This window comes from Protopterus annectens, chromosome 9.part0 (genome assembly GCF_019279795.1).
Source record: "Protopterus annectens isolate FY-2018-M chromosome 9.part0, PAN1.0, whole genome shotgun sequence".
In the NCBI taxonomy this organism is placed as follows: domain Eukaryota; kingdom Metazoa; phylum Chordata; order Ceratodontiformes; family Protopteridae; genus Protopterus; species Protopterus annectens.
This window is the reverse complement of record NC_056743.1, coordinates 254,020,672-254,045,372: the sequence shown is the minus strand read 5'-3', so window position 1 is coordinate 254,045,372 and position 24,701 is coordinate 254,020,672. Positions and strand designations below refer to the sequence as shown.

The 24,701-nt window shown below is 38.5% G+C and overlaps 1 protein-coding gene across 2 annotated transcripts in view; it reads left to right on the top strand.

Moving 5' to 3' along the window:
• FBXO3 (F-box protein 3) overlaps positions 1-24,701 on the top strand; it is a 226,784-nt gene that overhangs the window by 96,686 nt on the left and 105,397 nt on the right. For both annotated transcript variants that reach the window (XM_044082835.1, XM_044082834.1), the window contains exon 8: positions 14,802-14,924. In XM_044082835.1, the coding sequence (XP_043938770.1) occupies positions 14,802-14,924 (123 nt within the window). The remainder of the gene's footprint in view (positions 1-14,801; positions 14,925-24,701) is intronic.

Below are 24,701 nucleotides of genomic sequence, written 5' to 3'. Positions count from 1 at the left end.
TGTTCACTGTCAGCTGTCTGGAGTTTAATCTTGTGTTTTGTTTTTATGTTAATACATAAACACTTTCTGGCCTTTTGATTATAAATGCCAGCTAGAGTAAGTAACTGATTTTTCACAACTATGCCTTTTTTTGTCATGCATTAGATGCAGTGCTTTCAGATGGGGAAGAAAGGCTTAACCGAATTGATTTAGACGACAAAGGTGGTAGAACTTTCTCAAACAAAGGGGAAAGTGGCAGACATTAAATATTATATACTACTTAGATTAATGTAAATGTAGATAGTTTGGCAAGATTAGAACAGATCATGCTAGACATACTTGAAACTGGATAAGCAGTGTGGGCTGTCCTTGGACGCATGGAAGTATGTTTGTTTAAGAGAGGGATTAAAAGGACAGAGCTTTATGGTATTCAAAAGGCCTTTGATTATTTAGAATAGATGTTTATATGGTGTTGGATGAGACTGGTCTGAGAAGTGATTTGAAAGGTGGATTTTGACTGTGTAACGGACTGGGATAAGGATCTGTAGAAGATCAATAAGAATGGTAAAGGTCAGAGGGAGAATCTGACCGAATTGTCTGATCTCATTGAGGCAGTCTGAGGCTATAGGACCAAGAGTTTGGGATCCATACTATGCGGAATTGTTATGGAAGTGTGGGCAAGGAGGAGTAGGAAACATTTTGCAAGAAAGGTTAGAGCAAATGGGAAAGGGAAAAGCACTTTTATTTGCAAGATAACTATTTCCACATTAGAGAATGTGCTGGAAGATTTAGTGATAGTAGCAAAGTACAAGGATCTTAAATAGTTTTGTTTGGATTGCATTGAAAGTTCTGTTTTGTTTGGGAGGTTTGAAATCTAGATGATATTGAATATTGAAGGGGGTTAGTAGTTTGAAAAATGAAAAGCCCTGAATGAGATTGTGAGGAAAACTGTGAAGGCATAACCTGAGAGATTTTGGTTACTGCTTTGGTGGTGAAAAAGGGAAAAGTAAGGAGGTGATGGGATGTGTAAACATTGTAAAATTGTTATAATGTAGGGGTTTGTATTTAAGTGCAGAATATGCCTCAGTAAACATACAAGATTTTAGCAGATAAGCAACATTAAATGATGAGTTTTTCTAGGGTAATGACATTTCAAGAACAGCAGAAAATACAATTCAGTGGTATTAGAAATGAGATGGGCGAATGCCATCTAATTTCTAATGCATTAGAAAGTAGAGGGACGTATGCTGTAGTTTTGGGCTTGTATCTTAAAATTCATCATGGTTATTGGCTTTGAGGGAGGAAGAAAAATCAAAGGAACTAGTGGATTCTGGAAAGACGGTTGAGGAAGGAACTGAATACAGGTAGTTTGCAAGGTGTAAGGACAGATGCAGTTGAACTAAATCACCAAGGTGGAGGATGAAGAATTTAAGGGATGAAGATTGGAGTGTAAGGGAAGTGTGAATTTTTAGGAAGAAGAAGTTTTTGAATGATGAGGAGACTAGGTTTTGCAGGGAAGAGTTGAGGAAAGAGAAAATCAGAATATAGCATGCTTCCCACCCTCAGTTATTACAGAAAGTTGTCAAATTTTAGTCAGTACGACACAATTAAGGAGGCACCAGTTAGAATGGGTGTTCTTTCATTTACTGAATGCAGAAATCAGGAAACTAGGGAGACTAAGTAACTCTCATATACAGTGCTATCTACTGGTCAAGAGAAAGGACAATGGCCAACTTAGTTAAGTACTCCTTACAGTTCAAGAGGTACTCCATTTGGGGAATGTCACAGCCACTTTCCAGCACATAGAATGCACATATTTGACTAGTTAAAGTTCATAACTTTCATGTTTTAGCTGCTTACATTGCACATTGTGAACATTCTCAGTAAAAACTCTTGGGATTTGGGTCTTGTGGCAAAGTTCCTGCAGTGTCTGCGTCAGGGATGAATTGCAGTGACCACAGGATCTGAAAGGAAAGAAGAGAGAGACACTACTGAACTGTAATATGTGGAGGCAGTAAAGTTAATACTTATTTCCAGAGAGGGCGTAAAGAGCACAGCAAGTCAGTGCAAGAAAATACTGGATATTGCAAGAGCAGAGAGATGGTAAGAAAGTTTATAAATGTATGATAAAAGTAAGTTTAGCAGGAAGAGTACTGGTAGAGAACCACAGTAATAGTGTGTAGTGCTGTGTAGAGCAAACTCTCAGAACATAGCACTGCACTGATAAGGCCAATGTAAAACAATCACCTTGTAAACATTCATTGGATTAACCAGTATATTGAGAGTGTTGTGTATATCAAAACACCAGTGAGTGGCATTACATGTGTATGTGTTAAAGGACACAGGCCCAACATACATAAAGCTTATTCAACCTGAATGAAATTGATACAAATATAACACACTACCAACATCTTTTCATTGTTCTACACAGTATTAGACAAAGAGTGGTGTTTAAAGAATGGAAAATGTCTGGAAGGGGAAGAGATAGCAGTATTAATTATGGCAGAATGTAAAAATTTCTATTGCTATGAGTTATAAGGGGATTTAAAATATAGGTATGGATTTAAATGTCTGAAATGTACAAATGCTCTGGAGAATGTTGAGGAATATGGGGGTATAGTAAAGCACAGAGAATGATGTAATATAGTGATGTAATATAAAGAAAGGAGAAAGAAAAATGTAGGGGTGGAAGAGAAAAGGGGTTGGGAATAAGAGTATTGCTGAATGAGGTAATGTTGGGAAGTTCTATTTTATGTTTATAGTAGAAAGGGGGAATTGTGGTCTGGAAGAGCTTGGACACCAAGAAGGAGAATGAAGTGAAACGTGGTAATTGGGGGAGTTAGGTAAGTAAGAATTAGTCATGTAAGGACTAAAGCTTACCAAGGAGATAGTTTGCACACAAACATGGGAATTTTCTATAGCTGTTTTTTTAAACAGAAAATTTGTCATTTTAGAAATGAATAATTTTTGGTTTGCAGCATTAAGTTGTACTTGAGAAGGGAGTGATTCAGAGATAAGTTTTGACCAGTTATTGCTGTTTTTGGAGATGTGTGGCATAATGGTGGAGAGGATATACTGCTTCTTGGTGCTCGAGTCTCCAATTTTTTTTTTTTTTTTTTTGGTTAGGGTGCCCTCTTTGCGGAGAGTACAAGTCTTCTGTGTGTGTCAGTATTTCTCCCATTACCATGAACTTGATTAATAAATGTATTTACTTATGTAAGTAGGTATTAGTCAGTGAGTGCTATGCAGATTGCATTGGACATTATAAAAGATGCTATGGGATTAGGAGTTAATTATTAGAAAATTGTTTTACCTAAAATGTAGATCCTTCATCTTTGTTCAGTTTTGGTTGAGACAGCTACAAGTGAGAATAGTTTGTGTAGGCATATGAAAAGATTGTTATAATTATAGAAAATGAAAGTAATCGTGTTTAAGTAGCTTGGAACAATTCAGTTTTAGTAGTGGTCGGTACTGAGCTGACTCATTTAGGGTTGAATGAGTAACACGCAGGATGGCAGGTGTGTAACACTTATTGTACTGTGCAGCAAAGAAATGTTGAACAATGCAGTGCAGACAAAGGAAATAATGTGGTAGCTCTGTTAAAACCATGTCATTCATAAGGTGCCACTGGAGTTTATGTGCATCAGTAAAAGTGTCATTATTTATGCCTTATTTATTTATTTATGGAAATAGTTTAGTGATGATTCTTATTCTGGTCTCATGGTCCCCCCTCCCCCAGAACTAAGGTACTGACTGTAGTACATAGCAGACCTGTGATATTATACATGTAACATGAATTTTAAGTGAACTAAACAACCACATAATATCAATTGTGTGTGTAGACAAGAACTGTGCTTCTGAAACCTCCTGCATTTAGTGCTGAGTACATACGTGATGCAGTTAATATACTGTCAAGCGTCAGAAAAAAGCATGGATGCTCACATTTGTATGTTTTGCATTGGTGCTACAAGGATGACTCAGTCACAGGCAGAAGTGGGGTATCCCGTGTATTACATTCTTCTATTTTCAAAACAGTGTTGATGTTAGTACAGGGAATGTCATATGTGGACTCTGTCATGATCACTAGATGTATCGCAAGGGGATTGTGACTGTGTTTATATGAAAAAAAAAAAGTGAATATATAATGTGTATAGACATACACACACATGCACATGCGTATATAATAGGGTCTACTTCAGAAGACTGAAAAACCGAAAGACTGAATCCCAAAAGATTAAAAATTCAAAATACTGAATGATGGAATTTTCCCCTTCTCCACTGTTGTGTGATTTTGGAGTTGGTCTATATAGTTAGGGGGTGTAGTGGGCGCAGCCCCCTACATGAAGGGTGCTTGCCCCCTGCATTAAAAATGTGTTCAGTATTTTGAATTTTCAGTCTTTTGGTTTGTCAGTCTTCTGAAGTAGACCCATATAGTAGCATGCATTTCTGCATGTATTCATTTAGTTCGATAGATACGGGTCTACTTCAGGTGACTGTGTTTTCAAAGTGTCAAATTTCATATGGTCGGGACTACATCACTAACATTTTGAAAAGTCAAAATGTTTGTACCGCGATTGCTGTACATTGGGGAATGAGCAATTTCCCCTTGTCCCCACTGTAGTGCGATCTTGGAGTTGATGTATATATGATTAGTATGTGGATGGTTGGTGAAGGAGGGGCTTTCCACCTCCTCCTCCTCCTCCTCCTCCTACAAAAACACTTTCTGGTGTCACTGTGTTTTTTGACTTTTCAAAATGTTGACCATTTGGTCTCAACCATATAAAATTCAACATTTTGACAAGTCTGTCATCTGTACTAGACAGATTTATAGATATTTTTTATTTATTTTATTTATTTTACATTTGTTGACTGGGCTGGTCTAGCTGGAGACATGTCCATTTTCAGTAGAGGCCCAGGGAGAAAAGCTCCAAGACATGGTACAGAGTAGATACAATGTTACAAAAGATCAGTTATTACAGATAGTAAAGAACTATAGATATTACAAAAAGAAAATTTTCTTTTTTTTTTTTTTTACGTGGTACAAAATAAAATATTCACAGTGATTTTGTGAGAAGGTACAATATACATATATACAAATATGTAGTATGCAGTAATAATGTTTACTGAAACAAAAGAAAGTTACAAAAGGGTGTGGGTGAGGTATAGTGAATAGTAGAAGCTTTAGCCGGGGTTAGTACAAGAGCATAGCCAATGATTATTGAGATAAAGTTTTAGACTCTTTTTAAAAAGTGAGAGAGAAGTCAGAGATGTGATTTCAGAGGGTAGTTTATTCCATAGATGTATATAATACAGATCTGTAAGTGTGTATTCATATAAGTAGTCAGGTTGGAGTAACACACTGAAGATGGTCAGACAGGGTTTGTTTGTTTGACTTCCTCTTTGGTTGATCACATTCCATCTCACTACCTCCTCCCTTTTGCACAATTTGTGGTACTGCCTCTTGCGTTGACTTGGTAATGATGCAAATCCATTCCAATACAACTTGTGGTGTATCACTGACTTGCAGCTCGGTGAAGGCCAGCAGAATCCTGTATAATTCTGCTTTGAACTTTGGAATTTAAGGAAACTCCACCTTCTCTTACAGTTTAACTCAATCTTTGTTTCTTTTCTTCCCTACAGTATGGTTCCAGTACTGTGTAGGTACCAGCAACCTGCTTGTACTTTTTAAAACTTTCATTTTCTTGCCTTGGAGGCAAAGGGAGGGAAAGCCCACCAACTTTTTTTCCATGCTTAAAGGACCATTACAAACAAATGGTGAAAAAAAATGTTTTTGATCTTGCCATGATTTACTGCACCTCCCAAAGCTGCCAGCAGCAAAGTACACATTCCTAATTTTAGTTTTCTTTTATCCTTGTCTGCCCTCATGGGGGCAGATATCCTGATTCCATTGGAAATCTAAATATGTCCCATAATGCACAGATTGTCAGAATAAGTAGCGCTACCATTTGTTGAAAGACTAGACTACCATCCACTTAGAATGGAACACCTGAAAAAATTGCCAAGTTTCAATTCCTGGCACACCAGGCTGTGATTTGTTTGATGTCCATTGTCATGCAAAGTTAACTAATTAGTTGAATCTAGCCAAGCTGGAAATGAGACTGTAGCCCACTGAAAGAAGGGAGTAACTTGGCCAGAAATTGAAACTTGCAAAACTGTTCCTTGTATATAAAAAAAAAAAAAAAAAAAAGTTTTTTTTTATCTTGGTAATTTGACACTTTTGCAGACTTCTTTTAGAGAATGTGTAGTACACCAGTAGGAACATTTGTAAAACTCTACATACCAGTCAATGACACATGAGCTGCAGACTCTCAAACCTGGTAGTTTTTTCAGGTGTTCCATTCTAAGTGAATGGAAGTCTAGTCTGACAACACATAGTAGGGCTACTTACTCTGAATATCTGCATTACGGGACATATTTAGATTTCCAGTGGAATCAGGATGTCTGCCCCAATGAGGGCAGACGAGGATAAAAAAAAATAAAATTAGGAATGAGTACTTATTTGCTGCAGACAGGTTTGGGAGGTGTAGTAAATCCATGGCAAGATAAAAAAATTTTTTTTTTTTTCATCATCTGCCTGTAGTGGTCCTTTAACTTCTCACATACTTTGCAGAGGAATTCACCTTTAACTTCTCACATACTTAACAGAGAAGTTCTTCTCTGCCTGCATGACTTACCATAGACATGGGTAAATCTGTAGTTTACCCTGTCAGGTACTGTTGGCAATTTTGGATGGGCAATTAATCCTGATAATGCCAGGAACACAGCAGCTGGTATAAATAAGACTGAAAGCTGTGGAAGTTTTTTCACTGTTTTTACTGCAGATAGGAGGAGAATTTAATACCCCCCTTTCATAGCAAAAGAAAGCAATTAGATCAGTCATGGTTCAAAGGCAGCTGTCACCTCCTCTGACAAATTTACATAGGCAGCATCACAGTATTTGAAATGCTAAGCTTTAAATGTTGGGCATTTGTAATAGTTTGTATGTTAAGATAACTTAGATGTAGCATCAAAGATTTCTGTGACATTTAGAAAAAAGTCAGAAAATATTTTTTCTTGTAAAGTATCAACACATTTACCATTTTCAAGCCTGACACACACACACACACACACACACACACACACACACACACACACACACACACACACACACACACGACAGAACCTAAAGAAAGAGAGGAAAGTGGCAACCCTGTCAACTAGATGCACTCATACTGATGTCTTTTGGCTTTTCCCAGTTAGGGGTTGCCACAGCGGAACTCCGGTCTGCTAATGATTGGCAGTGGATTTTTACGGTGCCGAGGTGCCAGCCTGACACCCAACCTTCAAAGAAGGCACACCCATTCATGCACGCACCTACCTGCATGTCTTTAAATGTCACTCAACCGCGGGGAGGACATGCAGACTCCACACAGAAGGCGCTCCAGCCGAGAATCGAACCGGAGAAGCTCCTGCTGTGAGGTGACAACATTAACCGCTGCATCACCGCGGCCTAACTAGATGCACTCATACTATTCATAAAAGGTCTTTTTATGATTTTGTGACATCCTTCCACTGGGGGATGTATGTCTGGTACATAGAAATCCATGGGAAGAGACTCCCACTGACTGAGTCAGTCCTTGCACTGGTAGAGTGCATGAAAATTTTTTAGTCCTCAAAGGAAATGTGACCATTGATGGAAACCATGATATACACCTGAAATTCTTATACATTTACTATGTGCCCTTGCATTGAAAACCTTAAGAAAAGGAAAGCGCATGTCTGGCTGTATCTGTAATTCACTATATATAGTATGCCTGTGTGTTTGTAATATATGTGCATAGCGCATGTCTTACATGTATGTACAAAATCATATGTGTGTGTGTGTGTGTGTGTGTGTGTATGCAATGAAGTGGATTATATGCCTGTGTGTTTACTTCATGTCCTTTGAATAAAAACAATTCAAAATGGATATTGAGTAACTATACATATGTCTACATAAACAGAGATTATATTTCTATGTATGTGGGATGCAGTACATTGTGAATACAGCTAGAGAGAAATGTGGTATTTTTGTTAGTAGTCACACATGCACTGACATATGTATGTGCATGTGTATAGGTACATAACACACATGTATACAGATGCACACAAATGTATCCACACAGACGGGGCATGTATATGCACGTGTGTATTTGTCATCATCCTAATCAACCTTTTTCCTACTTTCTACATGTTGGAAAGCTTTTTCACCATTGTAGATATTGGGCTCAACTGCAATTGTTGCATTCCCAAATTTGTAGTTTTAGTATGTTTTCATACTATCTTAGGACAACACAAGTGATGCGAATATAATTATCTCCCCTGCCCTTTTCCTTTGTGAAGCCATAAAACAATTACTTGCTGATTCTTAGTCATTTAGAGAAGAGTAACATCTTGCAGTACTGTGACTTGTTCAGTATGGGTGCATACAGTTCGTTATTTATAATACATAGTAGAGTCCAGCATTATTAATGTATACATTCTAGTAAATGTTTAATGTTTTACTTATTCACGGTCACACATTAAGCATGTGTTGCACATTCTGTATGTCAGTGTCTTTGTCAGTATTTTTTTTTTGTCTTGGCTACGTGCATGTATTAGTTGCTATGATCTTTGCCAGTGTAACCTGAGTCGTGGATGAAAAGGGTCCTGGGACTGGTTCACTTTCCCGGTTACCAAAGTATAAATAAATACAAAACCGAAAAAAGGGAGATGAACATGACAGAAGTAATTAAGGAACTAGTAATGCACATTTTAATTCTGCATCATTCATTAAAGAAAACTTCCCACTGAAGGCATTAGGAAGTAGCAGACAGCCTTACTTTAGAGTCCTTTTGAATATTACTTGTCACCTGTACATGATACTGCAAAGATCTTTTACTGCAGTGAGAGATTTTTACACCTCGGCATGAGAGAGCCGGGGGGGTGGGGGTCTGTGGTCTGTCATTTCTTTTAGAACTAGAAAGAATCCCTGTACAAAAACATGCCATTTACCTACTTTCTTTTGCTAGAAGTAGCTAACAGTCATTTATGCCATAGAACAAGCTCTGGCAGGCACATAAATGAGGCTTAGTCAGGGAAACCTAGAAGTAGCTCTGCTACAGAAGGTGTGTTAGAATGGCAGGACTGTGAAGCATTTTCATCTGCTTCACAGTCCTGTCATTCTATCGTAATGGCATGAGAAACCACTTCCTGATGTTTAGCATGACTAATGTAAAAAGGACTTGAAATGTATTTGGGAAAGAAGGAGTGAAAGCAAGAAAACAAGGTCACATTGCCAAGGCAGGCCCTATCATCAGCCATTTTGTGGGAAACGCATTGAAATTGTAAAATAAGTATTTGTAGTGATTTGAGGCATTAAAATAGCTCAGAAAATAAAGATATATAATGAAAAAAGAAAACATGTTTTTGAGTTCTAATGTGTTTTCCTTTAAATGCAAATCATGTATTATTTGCTGTCTCAAAAATGCAAGTTTGGAGCTGTATTTCCAGTAACCCACCCACTTTTGCCCAGATGTTAATTATGCTAGTAGTAAGCAGAGGATGGTGAGGGGTGTTAACAGCTTTATGAAGAGAGGGTGAAAGGTGTAGCAGCAGCCCCCCCTTACAGGCTTTATGAATGTATGATTTGTTTGTACCTTTTAAGGAAAAAAAACGTAGCTGTTGACTGCAATGTGACCCATTAGCAAGTAGATTTCATTTTTTATTGACTTCATTATCAACAGTGTATTGTGCAGCATTGCTGTTCTGCCATATTTGTTTTTTATTTATGTATTTTTGTGGTATTAATCGCATCTGTTGCCACTCTAGGATATTTGTTTTGTTGCATTCAGTGTAAACACACTGGTAGTATACGCATTTCTGTAGTTAGTCTCAACCTGAATGAAAAGTTGGTTTGGTGGTGCTTTGAGTTGTTGCACACCTCTGCACAAAGTTTGACCTGTTTTGCCCCAGAGAGCCATGCATTACACATCACTGTAGTTATTCTATAAGCTAGACAACATTGGTAGAAATGGTACACAGCAGATTATTTCGGTATTGGCGTACCTTTTCTACCTTTACTGTAGTAGTAGTAGTCATTCTTTACTGTGTAAATATATGAATTTTATACAATTGACTGTTTCTTTTAATGTATGTAATACCTGTGCGCATATATACATGTGTGTGTGTGTGTGTGTGTGTAATATATATCTAAAGAAGCCATGTAGCCAATAAATTGGTATGCCCTTAAGGGGCAATTTACTTGTGCCCCGTGAGCCTCTGCTACAGGAGGTTTAAGATATTGGACAGTGAAGATTCTAACTTTGGGTTGGTCTTATAGATTTTACTAAATAGTTTGTATGAACTTTTTACCTTTTGGTTTGGATAGTTTGTGTGTGTAGATTTAGTTTATGGATAAAGGAGTACATAAAATATCTCATTACAAATTATACTGGCATAAAACAAGAATTGTAGACACTAACCAGTCACCAACAAATAAAACAAACCCTCTGAAAAAAGCAGCAAAAAGAGGGAAAATTCTACCAATTTCACTTTATTCACCAGTAACAAATGGATTGAGTGCTTTCATAAGCTTATAACACAACTTCATCAGAATCCAAGCTGCATCTAAAAAAAATCAATTTAAATACCCTAGAATTCAGTCAGTTATTTAAACAACCACCCTAATTAACCCTTAAAGGCTCAGTATTGATGGAAACCATGATATACACCTGAAATTCTTATACATTTACTATGTGCCCTTGCATTGAAAACCTTAAGAAAAGGAAAGCGCATGTCTGGCTGTATCTGTAATTCACTATATATAGTATGCCTGTGTGTTTGTAATATATGTGCATAGCGCATGTCTTACATGTATGTACAAAATCGTGTGTGTGTGTGTGTGTGTATGCAATGAAGTGGATTATATGCCTGTGTGTTTACTTCATGTCCTTTGAATAAAAACAATTCAAAATGGATATGGAGTAACTATACATATGTCTACATAAACAGAGATTATATTTCTATGTATGTGGGATGCAGTACATTGTGAATACAGCTAGAGAGAAATGTGGTATTTCTGTTAGTAGTCACACATGCACTGACATATGTATGTGCATGTGTATAGGTACGTAACACACATGTATACAGATGCACACAAATGTATCCACACAGACTGGGCATGTATATGCAAGTGTGTATTTGTCATCATCCTAATCAACCTTTTTCCTACTTTCTACATGTTGGAAATCTTTTTCACCATTGTAGATATTGGGCTCAGCTGCAATTGTTGCATTCCCAAATTTGTAGTTTTAGTATGTTTTCATACTATCTTAGGACAACACAAGTGATGCGAATATAATTATCCCCCCTGCCCTTTTCCTTTGTGAAGCCATTGTGAAGCCATAAAACAATTACTTGCTGATTCTTAGTCATTTAGAGAAGAGTAACATCTTGCAGTACTGTGACTTGTTCAGTATGGGTGCATACAGTTCGTTATTTATAATACATAGTAGAGTCAAGCATTATTAATGTATACATTCTAGTAAATGTTTAATGTTTTACTTATTCACGGTCACACATTAAGCATGTGTTGCACATTCTGTATGTCAGTGTCTTTGTCAGTATTTTTTTTGTCTTGGCTACGTGCATGTATTAGTTGCTATGATCTTTGCCAGTGTAGCCTGAGTCGTGGATGTAAAGGGTCCTGGGACTGGTTCACTTTCCCGGTTACCAAAGTATAAATAAATACAAAACCGAAAAAAGGGAGATGAACATGACAGAAGTAATTAAGGAACTAGTAATGCACATTTTAATTCTGCATCATTCATTAAAGAGAACTTCCCACTGAAGGCATTAGGAAGTAGCAGACAGCCTTACTTTAGAGTCCTTTTGAATATTACTTGTCACCTGTACATGATACTGCAAAGATCTTTTACTGCAGTGAGAGATTTTTACAACTCGGCATGAGAGAGCCGGGGGAGTGGGGGTCTGTGGTCTGTCATTTCTTTTAGAACTAGAAAGAATCCCTGTACAAAAACATGCCATTTACCTACTTTCTTTTGCTAGAAGTAGCTAACAGTCATTTATACAATAGAACAAGCTCTGACAGGCACATAAATGAGGCTTAGTCAGGGAAACCTAGAAGTAGCTCTGCTACAGAAGGTGTGTTAGAATGGCAGGACTGTGAAGCATTTTCATCTGCTTCACAGTCCTGTCATTCTATCGTAATGGCATGAGAAACCACTTCCTGATGTTTAGCATGACTAATGTAAAAAGGACTTGAAATGTATTTGGGAAAGGAGTGAAAGCAAGAAAACAAGGTCACATTGCCAAGGCAGGCCCTATCATCAGCCATTTTGTGGGAAACGCATTGAAATTGTAAAATAAGTATTTGTAGTGATTTGAGGCATTAAAATAGCTCAGAAAATAAAGATATATAATGAAAAAAGAAAACATGTTTTTGAGTTCTAATGTGTTTTCCTTTAAATGCAAATCATGTATTATTTGCTGTCTCAAAAATGCAAGTTTGGAGCTGTATTTCCAGTAACCCACCCACTTTTGCCCAGATGTTAATTATGCTAGTAGTAAGCAGAGGATGGTGAAGGGTGTTAACAGCTTTATGAAGAGAGGGTGAAAGGTGTAGCAGCAGCCCCCCCTTACAGGCTTTATGAATGTATGATGTTTTGTTTGTACCTTTTAAGGAAAAAAACGTAGCTGTTGACTGCAATGTGACCCATTAGCAAGTAGATTTCATTTTTTATTGACTTCATTATCAACAGTGTGTTGTGCAGCATTGCTGTTCTGCCATATTTGTTTTTTATTTATGTATTTTTGTGGTATTAATCGCATCTGTTGCCACTCTAGGATATTTGTTTTGTTGCATTCAGTGTAAACACACTGGTAGTATACGCATTTCTGTAGTTAAGAGTCTCAACCTGAATGAAAAGTTGGTTTGGTGGTGCTTTGAGTTGTTGCACACCTCTGCACAAAGTTTGACCTGTTTTGCCCCAGAGAGCCATGCATTACACATCACTGTAGTTATTCTATAAGCTAGACAACATTGGTAGAAATGGTACACAGCAGATTTTATTTCGGTATTGGCGTACCTTTTCTACCTTTACTGTAGTAGTAGTTGTCATTCTTTACTGTGTAAATATATGAATTTTATACAATTGACTGTTTCTTTTCATGTATGTAATACCTGTGCGCATATATACATGTGTGTGTGTGTGTGTGTGTGTGTAATATATATCTAAAGAAGCCATGTAGCCAATAAATTGGTATGCCCTTAAGGGGCAATTTACTTGTGCCCCGTGAGCCTCTGCTACAGGAGGTTTAAGATATTGGACAGTGAAGATTCTAACTTTGGGTTGGTCTTATAGATTTTACTAAATAGTTTGTGTGAACTTTTTACTTTTGGTTTGGATCGTTTGTGTGTGTAGATTTAGTTTATGGATAAAGGAGTACATAAAATATCTCATTACAAATTATACTGGCATAAAACAAGAATTGTAGACACTAACCAGTCACCAACAAATACAACAAACCCTCTGAAAAAAGCAGCAAAAAGAGGGAAAATTCTACCAATTTCACTTTATTCACCAGTAACAAATGGATTGAGTGCTTTCATAAGCTTATAACACAACTTCATCAGAATCCAAGTTGCATCTAAAAAAATCAATTTAAATACCCTAGAATTCAGTCAGTTATTTAAACAACTACCCTAATTAACCCTTAAAGGCTCAGTAAAAAATTCATTTGCTCCACAAACTAACAAGAAATAAATTCTTGAAACAATATTGAGTAAATATACTAAACATTTTTTATAAACCCTATTAATATACAGTAACAGTATAAATATAATAAGTGTCTAAAAACTTTTATATGTAAAATATATGTCACGTTTAAACACAATATGATTTGAGTCTAAGCACACTAGCTATCGAAATAGACTCATTCAAGCCAGGGAGAACTGTGTCATTTAACCTTAGTTGCCAAAGCAACTCCTTATACTCAAGATAGCCCCATGGTCTCCCCCAATATTGCTTGTAAACTGTATCAAGCCCCAAAAATAAACTGTGGTCAGGAAAATTCTTCAAATGACAATAGAGGGAATTACTAACTTTTTTATTTTTTATGTCATTTAAGTGTCAGTAAATCCTCTCTCTGAATTGATGGACAGTTTTTTTCCAACAGAAATTTGGGCATTTTTGACACAATGCTAGATAAATTATGCCCACTGTCTTACAGTTTAAATGAAAGGAACTTTTAATGTTGAACCTATTAACAGTGACAGTGTCAGTTTCTAATAGCCAAACACACTGACTACAACTTTCACATTTAAAAGTACCCCACTTCTTGAACTTTTTACCTTTTAGTTTGGTTTATGTTTGTGTGTGTGTGCGTGTGTGTAAATTTAATTTCTGGATAAAGGAGCACATGAAAGATCTTATTACAAGTTTATATTGACATAAAACAAGAATGGCAGGACCACCACAGTGCGCAAATACAAACACTTTTATTAAAATTATATTTTTTAATAAGTGTTTGTATTTGCGAGCTGTGGGGGTCCTGCCATTCTTGTTTTATGGTTTGGAAATGTGTTGTTGTTTTGACAGCAACCTTTACCAGCAGTTGGAACTTTTTGTTTGCTTTTGTCTTGAAGTTCTATTGCCATGAGTTACGTTGCTATCCAACACATTTTAGTGTAATAGAGATTTGTTTGCTTGAAACATGTTTACAGTTAAGTGGCTGAGCTGCATGAAGCAGTATAAACTTGCTATTTTATTAATTTGTAACAGATATATCCATGATAAAGAATGTGTCAGCAGAACAGGGGACATTACAGTATCCGTCTCGACTTCCTTCCTCCCAGAGCTAAGTTCTGTGCATCCACCACACTACTTTTTTACATACAGGATCCGGTAAGTATGTCTTTTTGTATACAATATATATGGTAGTGGTGGGACCATGGCAACCTGAGTTAGCATTATTTTCTTCAAATCAGATTTTGAGTTTATAAGGCTGCCAGAAGCAGATCTTTCTGAGTTTATTTACAGAAAAGTTAGAAACAGACGTGATCTCCAGCACCACTGTGTTTGTTTTCTGTTATATTAACAGCTGATTGAGGGAAAAGAGATGCCAGCAATGTCAAAATACTACTGCCTTTGGTTTTTTAGAACTTCAGCATTGTGTAGTTTTAGGCTACATCATCGTTCACGGCCATGATCAATGAGACAAGGTTGAGGGGTTTGCAAGTAATATATATGTCACTATTAGCAAGAGTGGCCTTGGGTCAACTGGTACCGTAGGCAAAAGGGTTCCACAGTGCCCCCTACCCCACCATCTGGTGCCCCCATCCTGGTCTACCTACACCAAATAAATACTGGTAAAGTGCCCCTGCTACAGCGGTGCCCTAGACGGCTGCCTAGTTGGCCTATGCCTAAGGCCGGCTGTGACTATTAGTGAATTGCACGAGGTTCATTTAGACAGATAATTGCAAATCAGAAGCCTCAGATGTACTTTTTTATTTCTTAGAATTTGTGTTCTAGTCCTTATCTCATAGAAGTCATATTAACCAGAAAAAAGTCAAATTGCTTTGTTGCCAAATGTTTATTTTTTGGGAGAGGTAATATTTTTGACAGTCTTCACGCATGCTGACCGACACGGTTGTCTGCTAATTAGTTCTTCTCCATTTCATTGTCACTTGTATTAGCAATAGAGCATACATAACTCTGCATCTGTAGTCTGGTCAGTTTCTTATCTTCTACTGTTTTTTCCTTCTCGGTTCTACATAGTTTGCAACCATGGCATGGAACTGCATATATTTTGCACCTTATTTCTGTATTTCATCTGCTGTTTCTCAGGATAGTGGTATGTCCAGAGATGAATAAACCCTCTGGCCACCACCAGGAAAGGGATAGCAACTTTGCAATATGACCTTAACAGTCGCCATCCCTTAGGAAGGAAAGAAGGCTTTTGGGTTGCTCATTCATTCTTGCCATGGCCATCCTTTCAGACATTTAGGTCTGTTCTTGAAAGTGATATTTAGAACATTATCTGAATTGTTCCATAGCTGCCTGTTGTCACTGCTGCTGCAACACAGTTTGGTATAGAAAACTGCTTTTCTTTTGTTCATGGAAAGAAGAGATGAGCAAGTCTTTGAAGGAATACTGCTCTTTAGAGAAGACTATTTCCTGTTAGTGCACAGCGCTGCGTTATAGTCGTGACCATCAGTTTGACGAGTATGGATATCTGAAATTGGAACCCTTCTCATACGTATACACTTTAAATCTATGATATATGCATTTATATCTGACATGGAATGAAATGCACTGAATCCATCTTTTGCCAGTAGCATAGAGTTCACAAGGAGGTGATGTTTACCTCTTGACTCCAGATCCCATATAGTGGACATTTTTCCATCCTGATTCTGTAGAAAGCTTGTAGGATATTTTGATGTGAATGTGAAAACATTTAAACAAACCTTGACCAACAGGCAATGCTGAGGCAGCAGTTAAATCATGCATTTTTCTCCATAATCATCTTTGAGGTGAGCTGAGGCTTTCATCTGGGTCGATAGTTACTTTTCAGAATTGTGTGAAGTCACTAGTTGCTTTTGGAATTCTCCCATTTGGAAGAAACAAAAGCACTGAAGACATTAAGTTCTGTTGGAAGGTATGAAATCACGAAAATAACATAAGTGAAAAAATGAGCTAAATGCAAGTCGTCATATAATACTAGATGGCTACAACAATTTTAAAAAATCAACTAGCATTTATAGTTAATTTAGGGTAACATCCTGCCTACCCCCAAAAAAAATTCCCTGTACATTTTAATATTATATTTGTGGGGTCTTGCAACCATGGAGAAAATTCCCTCCCCCTCCCCTTAAAAGAAGAGATGGCTGACATTTTTCAAGGTTATGACACCATTTAAATATAGTAGAGAAGGAGCAGGTGGTGGTGTGACTGCAGGGGAGCTTGCCCCCCCCCCCCCAGCCATACAAAACCAAAGATAACTTCTGTTCAGTTTGCTGCTCTGTAACATTTTGCTCAGTTGAATTATGTCAGTGTGGCTTACTGTGACACTGTTCCTTAGGTGTTACTATTTTGGTTGGTGTATTGCAAGTTCATTACTTTGGGAGTCACTACAGATCATAGCTGTGTTTGCACCAATTTGTAGTTAGATGCAGGGAGTAGTTACTTTTGCTTGAGGCTGCCTAGAATTCATTTCTTGAGTTTCGTTTAACCTATGTAGAAAGACCTGAAACGGAAAATTGAATGTTTGCTTTATAGGACCTATATTTCTTATTGTTTGGTGCTGGTATCTAAATTGCGTTGTCTATTAGTTCTGATTTTCTGTGTTTTACCAGAGGGGAGATCCTTTGGAAGTGTATCATACGTTTATAAGAAACAGAAAGTAAATGAAATTTAATGAGGTAAATGTGCATCCCACTTTTCAGGAATCTGTTTGGGATTAGTGTTTCTTTCTTTCCTGGTGAGAGAAGGAGCAAAGGAGGCCTGGATTCCTAGCTGCATGTAGCTGCAGTGAAACCAGAAATCGAAGTAGCCAGTAAGCAAATCACCAGTATTTGTCATTCTTGTCAACTTACCTAATTCTTCTTTCACTTATTGTAGTGCGTATTGTATGCCACTGAGGACTGGGTTAGGGTTAAATTAAAATTTTACAACGTATTCCATTTTGGTTATCTTCGTTATTTAAGGAATAGTATCTAGAAATCGTGTGAACTGCTGTCTTAGAGTGTTACTGCTTAGTTAGTGCTGTGTTTTGAAAGCTATTGCTGTTGTGTCTAGTGCACAGTGACTGTTGTGTATGTGTGCGCAAGTATTTTGAGTTGTACAAACACCCATGACACTGACATAGCTGTATAAAGTTAGCAGGTCTGTATAAAAGATTGGTTGTGTGGTAAGTAATCCTAGCTATTGTGTTCAGCACTCAGCTTCTCTGACCCTAAAATACAGCTCTGTAATATTAACAGTTTAGTGGTGTTTGTTCACTCTGTGGCGTAAGCTAAAACAGTGTTCACAACCTATCAAATGTTGTGCTGTGTGTTTAAGTGGCATGGATAGTTCTAGAAATTGTAGCTCCACAAAGTAGTTGTCTGAATGTGTTAATAACTGGGGAAAAGACAGAACTAGGTGACATTTACAAAGTACTGCAAGATTAACAAACCTTTAACTTTAGAATTATCATCCTACAGTCTTCATCCATAAATCTTCAGGGTCTAATATAGTGGTCTCCATCCAGCTCCTGAGCACTATGATTACCCCTAATTCTATTCTGTCTGACAACGTGGTTCATCAGTCTGCCTTTACCTATAACCAGTCTGATCAAATTAGGTGTTACAAGAAGCATAACTGTATTGTGCTTCTCAATTGTTCTTTGCTTCTGTCAGTAGATAATCCAACCTATGAGAGATTGTAAATGTTTAAGAAACATGGAGGGGAAACCTCTCCCATTAGCCCACTTATTGTAAACAGCTTAGCTCACAGCACAACGTCCCTCACAACACATTACTGTTCATAACTTATGCTGAAGCTGTAAAGAAAAAAATCTAAAGTTTCATAGAGCATACAATAAAAGATCCTGCCTCCAGCATACAAGGCAACACCTACTACTCCTCAACTCAGTATACTGCATATCCTTACAGTGTACCCAAGAGTCACCATGAAAGAAGGCCTAAGCCCATAAGGCCTACTATGTCTGCTTCCACACACAAGTGTTTTAGTCATAGGACCGCGGTGGTCGTGCTGCGGCACCATTGTCGCCTCACAGCAAGACGCTGTCCGGTTCGATTCTCAGAGCGCCTTCTGCATGGAGACGTGCGTGAATGGGCGTACCTTCGTTGAAGGTTGTGCGTCAGGGCTGGTAACTCGGCACGTAAAAATCAACTACCAGTCATTAGCGGACCGGAGTTTCCGCAGTGGCGACCCCTAACCGGGAAAAGTCGAAAGACACAAACAAACAAAACACTCTATAGTTACACATACGGACTCTGCACAAACTAGACTGAAAAGAACTGGGTGACTGTAAGTTAATTGTCTGGTGCCAAGAAATGTAATGTCTCAAGGGTTCTGCAGTTCCTTATCCAAACAGATATGACTATGACCTAGTGGTGGTCCATGTGCGAGTGAATGACTTGAGGCTTTCCACCTATAGGGACATGCAGAGACTTGCAACAGGAGTTTTTACTATGCCTGTGTTAGTGGCAGGAAAGATGCTCATCTTGAGTAGTATCTTGCCTTCACCAATAATTATTCCTAGGCACCAGGACAGGACAATTGGCTTTAACAATTAATTGGAGCCATTCTTGGGATCCAATGTTTGTCAGCCTGGAATGAAATGGTAGATGTCCTTTTTTACCAGGTATGTCTTGTTCTTTTCTTATACCAGGGTTTCTGCTGTATCTTTTTTTTTTTTGGGGGGGGGGGGCTATATGTAGCTGGCAAATGCACATTAGTTCAAATCACATTGCACCTTGACTTCACTTGGAGATGAGCATGCACTGTCACGGTCTATCCACATGCTCTGAGACGGACGCCTGAACAACCAGTATATCCCCTCTCAGTAAAAGGGCAGCTCTTCTAAAGATCTAGATTATTATAGCCCCATCAGTATCACTGTCCTTGTATGCAAAGCCATGGAGTATAGCACAATTTATGCTGTTGTAGTCATCTTAATTGATCTTACCATCTTACCTGGAATTCAGAAATGTATTAGCATGGCAGAAGCGCTACATGACTCAAAAGGTTTTTTGTAGCATGTCTGTTTTTCACAGAATGGGATAGATATGTACTTAAACTAAATGTTCTTGCAGTTCAGTCGATGCAGAGACTCGTGTGAGGAATATGTACGTCCCCTGACCCCCCAGTATACATCAGTCTGATATTGCCCTTTCCATTTTTCCTCAACGAATGGGTTACAGATCCAATCCTCTGATCTGACTCTGCTGCAAAGGTCAGACTTTAGATTCACCTTTCAAGCTCCCTCTTCTACCCATAATGCCCTAGTCCCCCCAGTACCCCAGATCTCATTTGCCGCCATTGCGCACAGTCATGGGATCCTTCTTGTAGCTTTGCAGTTGTTCTTTGGTGTTCTAAAGTAAGACAAATTCCTTTTTTTTTTTTAACCTCCCGCTTAGTCATTCAGTTTTTCTTGCATCCGTTTTTTTTCGTACTAGTTAAATAGTAAACTCTTCCAAATATCATTGTTGATATTTTCTCTTCTGTTTTTTACTACCCTAGTCAACAGGGTAATTCTTTAACACCATTGCTGGAACTCTCCCTTTCTTTAAAAAATAAATAAATAAATATGTATGTATTTTTCACTTTTGGTTTATTCCTACAGTTCCTTTTGTGCTGTCATGGCTGAAAAGCAGACAGGTTTTAAAAAAAAACACTTTTTGTGGGCATAAAATCCCTAACTCAGATGCCCACAAGGAGTGCGTTTACTGCTTGTGGCCAAGTCACTTAAATACAAGCTGCTCAATCTGCACAGCCTTTAATTCTTGTGCCATCACTGACAGGCGAAACAATCTAGTGCTCAAGGGTTTGCTCCTCCCTCGTCTTCCTCATATTCAGGGGCTCAAACTCCCATTAAATCCTCCAAAGCTCCTTCAGAGCTAAGAAGCATTCACCTCCGAAGTCTCCCAAGAGTCTGTCGGAGCCACAATCCAAATTCACTAAATTGTCTGATCTGATTCTGTTGGATCTGAAACAACCTACAGTGGATCCTAAGACCTCTGATCTGATCATGATTTCTGCTGGTCTGACCACTCAGAGGATTCATTCTCCCGAATTCCTCATTTATCCAGTTTCCCCTAGGCTCCATTCTCCATTCATGCAGATCCCAAAAATCACTCTAGACATCTCTTGACCACTTCATCAAGTCCTCCAAAAGTCCATCTGAATCAGATATGGATAGGATGATGCACAAGTTCCTCAGAGCTCTGATCCTTATTGGAGTTATTTCAGCTCTGTCCCCTATTGGATCCATGAGTCTTCTGGTCACTACACAGTCTTATCTCCTTCTGTGACCTAACCTTGGGTTTCAGAGTCCCAGTTTTCTTGTGCCTCTAGAGTTCCAGAGTTGGATTTGAAGAGAATTATTTCTTTGACTCAGACAGCTTCCCTCTCCAGTTGTGCTCCTGTGGATCGGAACAGGTCCTGGAGCAGAAGCGTCTGCGTCTGATCCATGGGGCCGAGATCTACTCCAGTGCTGTCAGATCCATCCATTCCTGCTCGTTGAAGCCTCGGAACTAGACAGCTTGGTTCAGGTTCTCTCCACCAGGCATGGATTGGGTCAGAGTTGTGATCTGCTCGTACTGGAACACTTGGCTACTCTTACTAGAACACTTGGCTCTGGTGTGGGTGGCCACAGCTTCTCCGGGTCCACTCAGGCTTTCTTCCCCAGTACGTACCATTTTATTATTCTCGCAAAAAGACACCCCAAAGCAAAGTTTGTAAGAGCAAATGGAAGGGATTTTTCCTTTGGACATTAATAAAGTGTTGTCCCTTTTAATGCTCCTGCTTCTGTTGATTTTTCTGTCTCCTCTTTTCAAATAAAGCACTAGCTTTTCTATGATTAAACTGCAATTGGCAGCCATATCCAATTTTCATACAGGAGATAAGAATTATTCTTTGGCTGCTTCTGAGTTATGTAGGGATTTCTTAAGGGCACTTTCTTCCTTAGACCCCCCCCCAGTGAAGGATCCTTCACCTCCATAGGATTTGACAGTGGTATTACAAGGTCTGACTTAAACCTTCAGCAAAAAATTATTTGAAGTATCTTTTTCTTGGAAAACAGCCTTTTTAGTGGTATTACTTCAGCTAAAAGGATTTCTGAATGCCAGTGTCTTTCCTCAAAGACTCTGAACATTATTTTCCATAAAGACAGGGTAACCTTATGTACTAACCTTTTTTTTAAATACCTAAAGTGGCATCTGAATCTTAACATTAACCAGTCCATTCATTTACTGGTTTTCTTTCCAAATTTTTTCAAAGTAGAATGCATGCTACATCATCTGGATGTGCACAGGCAATTCTATTTTTATTTACACAGAACTAAAGAAATCAGTAAGTCAGACCAAAGTTTCCATCACAAAAAGTTGACTGCGTTATCCAGTATCTAAAATTACATTGGCTAAATGGATAGCTAATTGCGTTTCTTGAATCTATTCTCAAAGAATGTCAAAACTGCCTAAAGCCCACTCAGCTAGATCCGTGGCCACTTCATCCGTTTTTTGGTTGAGAATTTCTGATATTTGTGCAGCAGCCATATGGTCCAATGCTCATACTTTTTATTACTCATTACAAATTGGACCTGATCTCCAGAAACAGAGCTGCCTATGGTTCAGTGATTCTCTGGAATATCCTTCCATGAGGGCCACCCAAGATTCACATAGCTGGAAGCCCTGTCCCATTTGCTGAGGAAGAATGAAAAAGACAACATTTATAAGTTATGTCATAACCAAGCGTCTGTGTTGTCCATTCATTCTTCCTGGACTTCCCCCTTGCATCCCACTTCCTATAATCTGGAGTGTCCTGTTGGTTTTATTATTGGACCCTGTTGCTCCAGATATGATCCCTGTTCTGTTTTCTGTCACTTTCTTTAACTACATAGTGTGGATTTTATGGCAGCAAACTCTATTGGTGGCACTAGGGATGGACTAGGGCATTGTGGGTAGAGGGAGGAGCTCAAGAGTTTGGTCCAAAGTCTGAAGTATGCAGATGAGTTGGATCCAAGGATCAGATCCATAACCCATTTGTTGAAGAATGAAAGTGGACAATGCAGATGTCTAGTTACGTTGAGAATACAACTTAAATTTTTTTGTTGTGCCTCCTGAGCACAGGACTGGCATCACCACCAGGACTCGTGCTGTTTACTGATGCCACCAGCACTTCCCCAATGTGAGGCAAGCAGGTAAAGCTTCATTCCAGTTCCCTGTTGCAGGTACCATGACAGGTACCTAAGGTGGTAGTTGGACTCCTGTTGCCAAGGTCATAGTCAGGGTTTTATCTTTCTGTGGCAGTGGAGCAGATACATGCTTTATAGGTTCCCAACCTCCAACACAGAGAACTTTTTTCATGGATCATGTTAGAAAGTTGAGAAGAAGGAATGTTGACGGTATTGAAGGAAAATGTAGCAGGACTGCTAATGCTGGCTGAATGTGCAAGTTTGGTGGTCTTCTTTCACTGGGTAACAGTTTATGCTTTTCCTTCCTTAGTATCTTCAGTTCAGCACTGTATTTCAAGAAGGGGAATACGATGCAATGTGGTGGATTCTAGCAGGGTGCATGTAGACCTTTTGCTTTTCAGATTTGTCTTCTATTACTCTGTCTAAACAGTCACCGTAGAAAGTGCCAGAGTTTGATAGTTTGTGTATATACCTACATAATGTTCCAGTTGCCTTCACATCACTTGCCACAGCTCATCAGTGACACTACTTTTGCTGTTTGAGGAATGTAAACTTGCATTAACAGTTGGCCCAAATGTCCGAGTTTCATCCTGGCCAGAGGCAGGAAATGCAGCAAGAGAAGAACAAACCCTACATCACTGCAAGGTAGATGGTAACTGTGAAGGATGGTTGGCACAGGATGTGACAGAAGGGTCCTTTACACAGTTCTAGGTCAGTACTAGACCATCAGACGTATGTAAGGGTCTGCAGACCAGGTCATTTTATTCCCACAGATGTCAAGTTAAAAAGAGTGAGGGAGAATGATTTTTTCCTTGCAGCCATCTTGGGGGTGTTACGAGATGCAACTACATTTTGTACAATGTTAGAACATCTGATCCATTACCACAGCATGTTTTTTTTTTCTTTCTTTCTTTTTATGTTGTTGGTATTGTAGAGGCTTCTCCTGTGGTTGTCATCTTTAGGTGAGCATGATTCCTCAGGCAACATTAAGCAGATTCCTTTAAATCCTAAAGCACCATTTGGGCCAAGAGGAACAACCAGACAAAAAAAACCTGCATGTCTTTGACATCTTGCAAGACCTGACCTTGCAAGCACTGAAATGCACACCCTCGGGGAGCCCCATTGGATATCCGTATAATGTATAGGACGCGCTCTCTACAGGCAGTACCTTGAGGATTAGTACCCTGCCTTCTAACATTGTGTTCAATCTGTTAAATTGCTGCATACAATGGATGAACTCCTGTTACCCGTAAGGAGCTTGGGTATAGGGGTCTGCTTTAGGAATTCATTTAAACGTTACCGGTTTGATCTTGCCTTTACTGAAGAAAGCATTTGGAACAGCACAAAGTTTTACCTATTACAGAATGACGCTTTATTATATTATGCTTAATTTTATTGCCTTTTTTTTTACGTTTTGTTTATTCTACTGTATTTTATGGTTAAGGTGTTTCAGCTAAAAATGCACTAAAAGTTAAATCCATGAGTGTTCCTCAATGGAAAGGGGATTCTGAAGATCTTGAGCTCATAGAATCTGAAAAAGGCTCAATAGCGCCTCTCCAGATGACTTCTTTTAGATGTAATCTTGGACCCATGAAGTCCATTAGGGATAGGCTTGTTATTACATCTGTTGCCACAGTGATGGGTTTTCTAATTTGTGGAACCTGTTCTGAAGAATGCTGTTTCTGCAGCCTGGGGGGCATCTGGATTCCATTATCTTTGCTCCTGCCAATCCTATATTATGCTGTGTTTCTGTGTGATCTTTT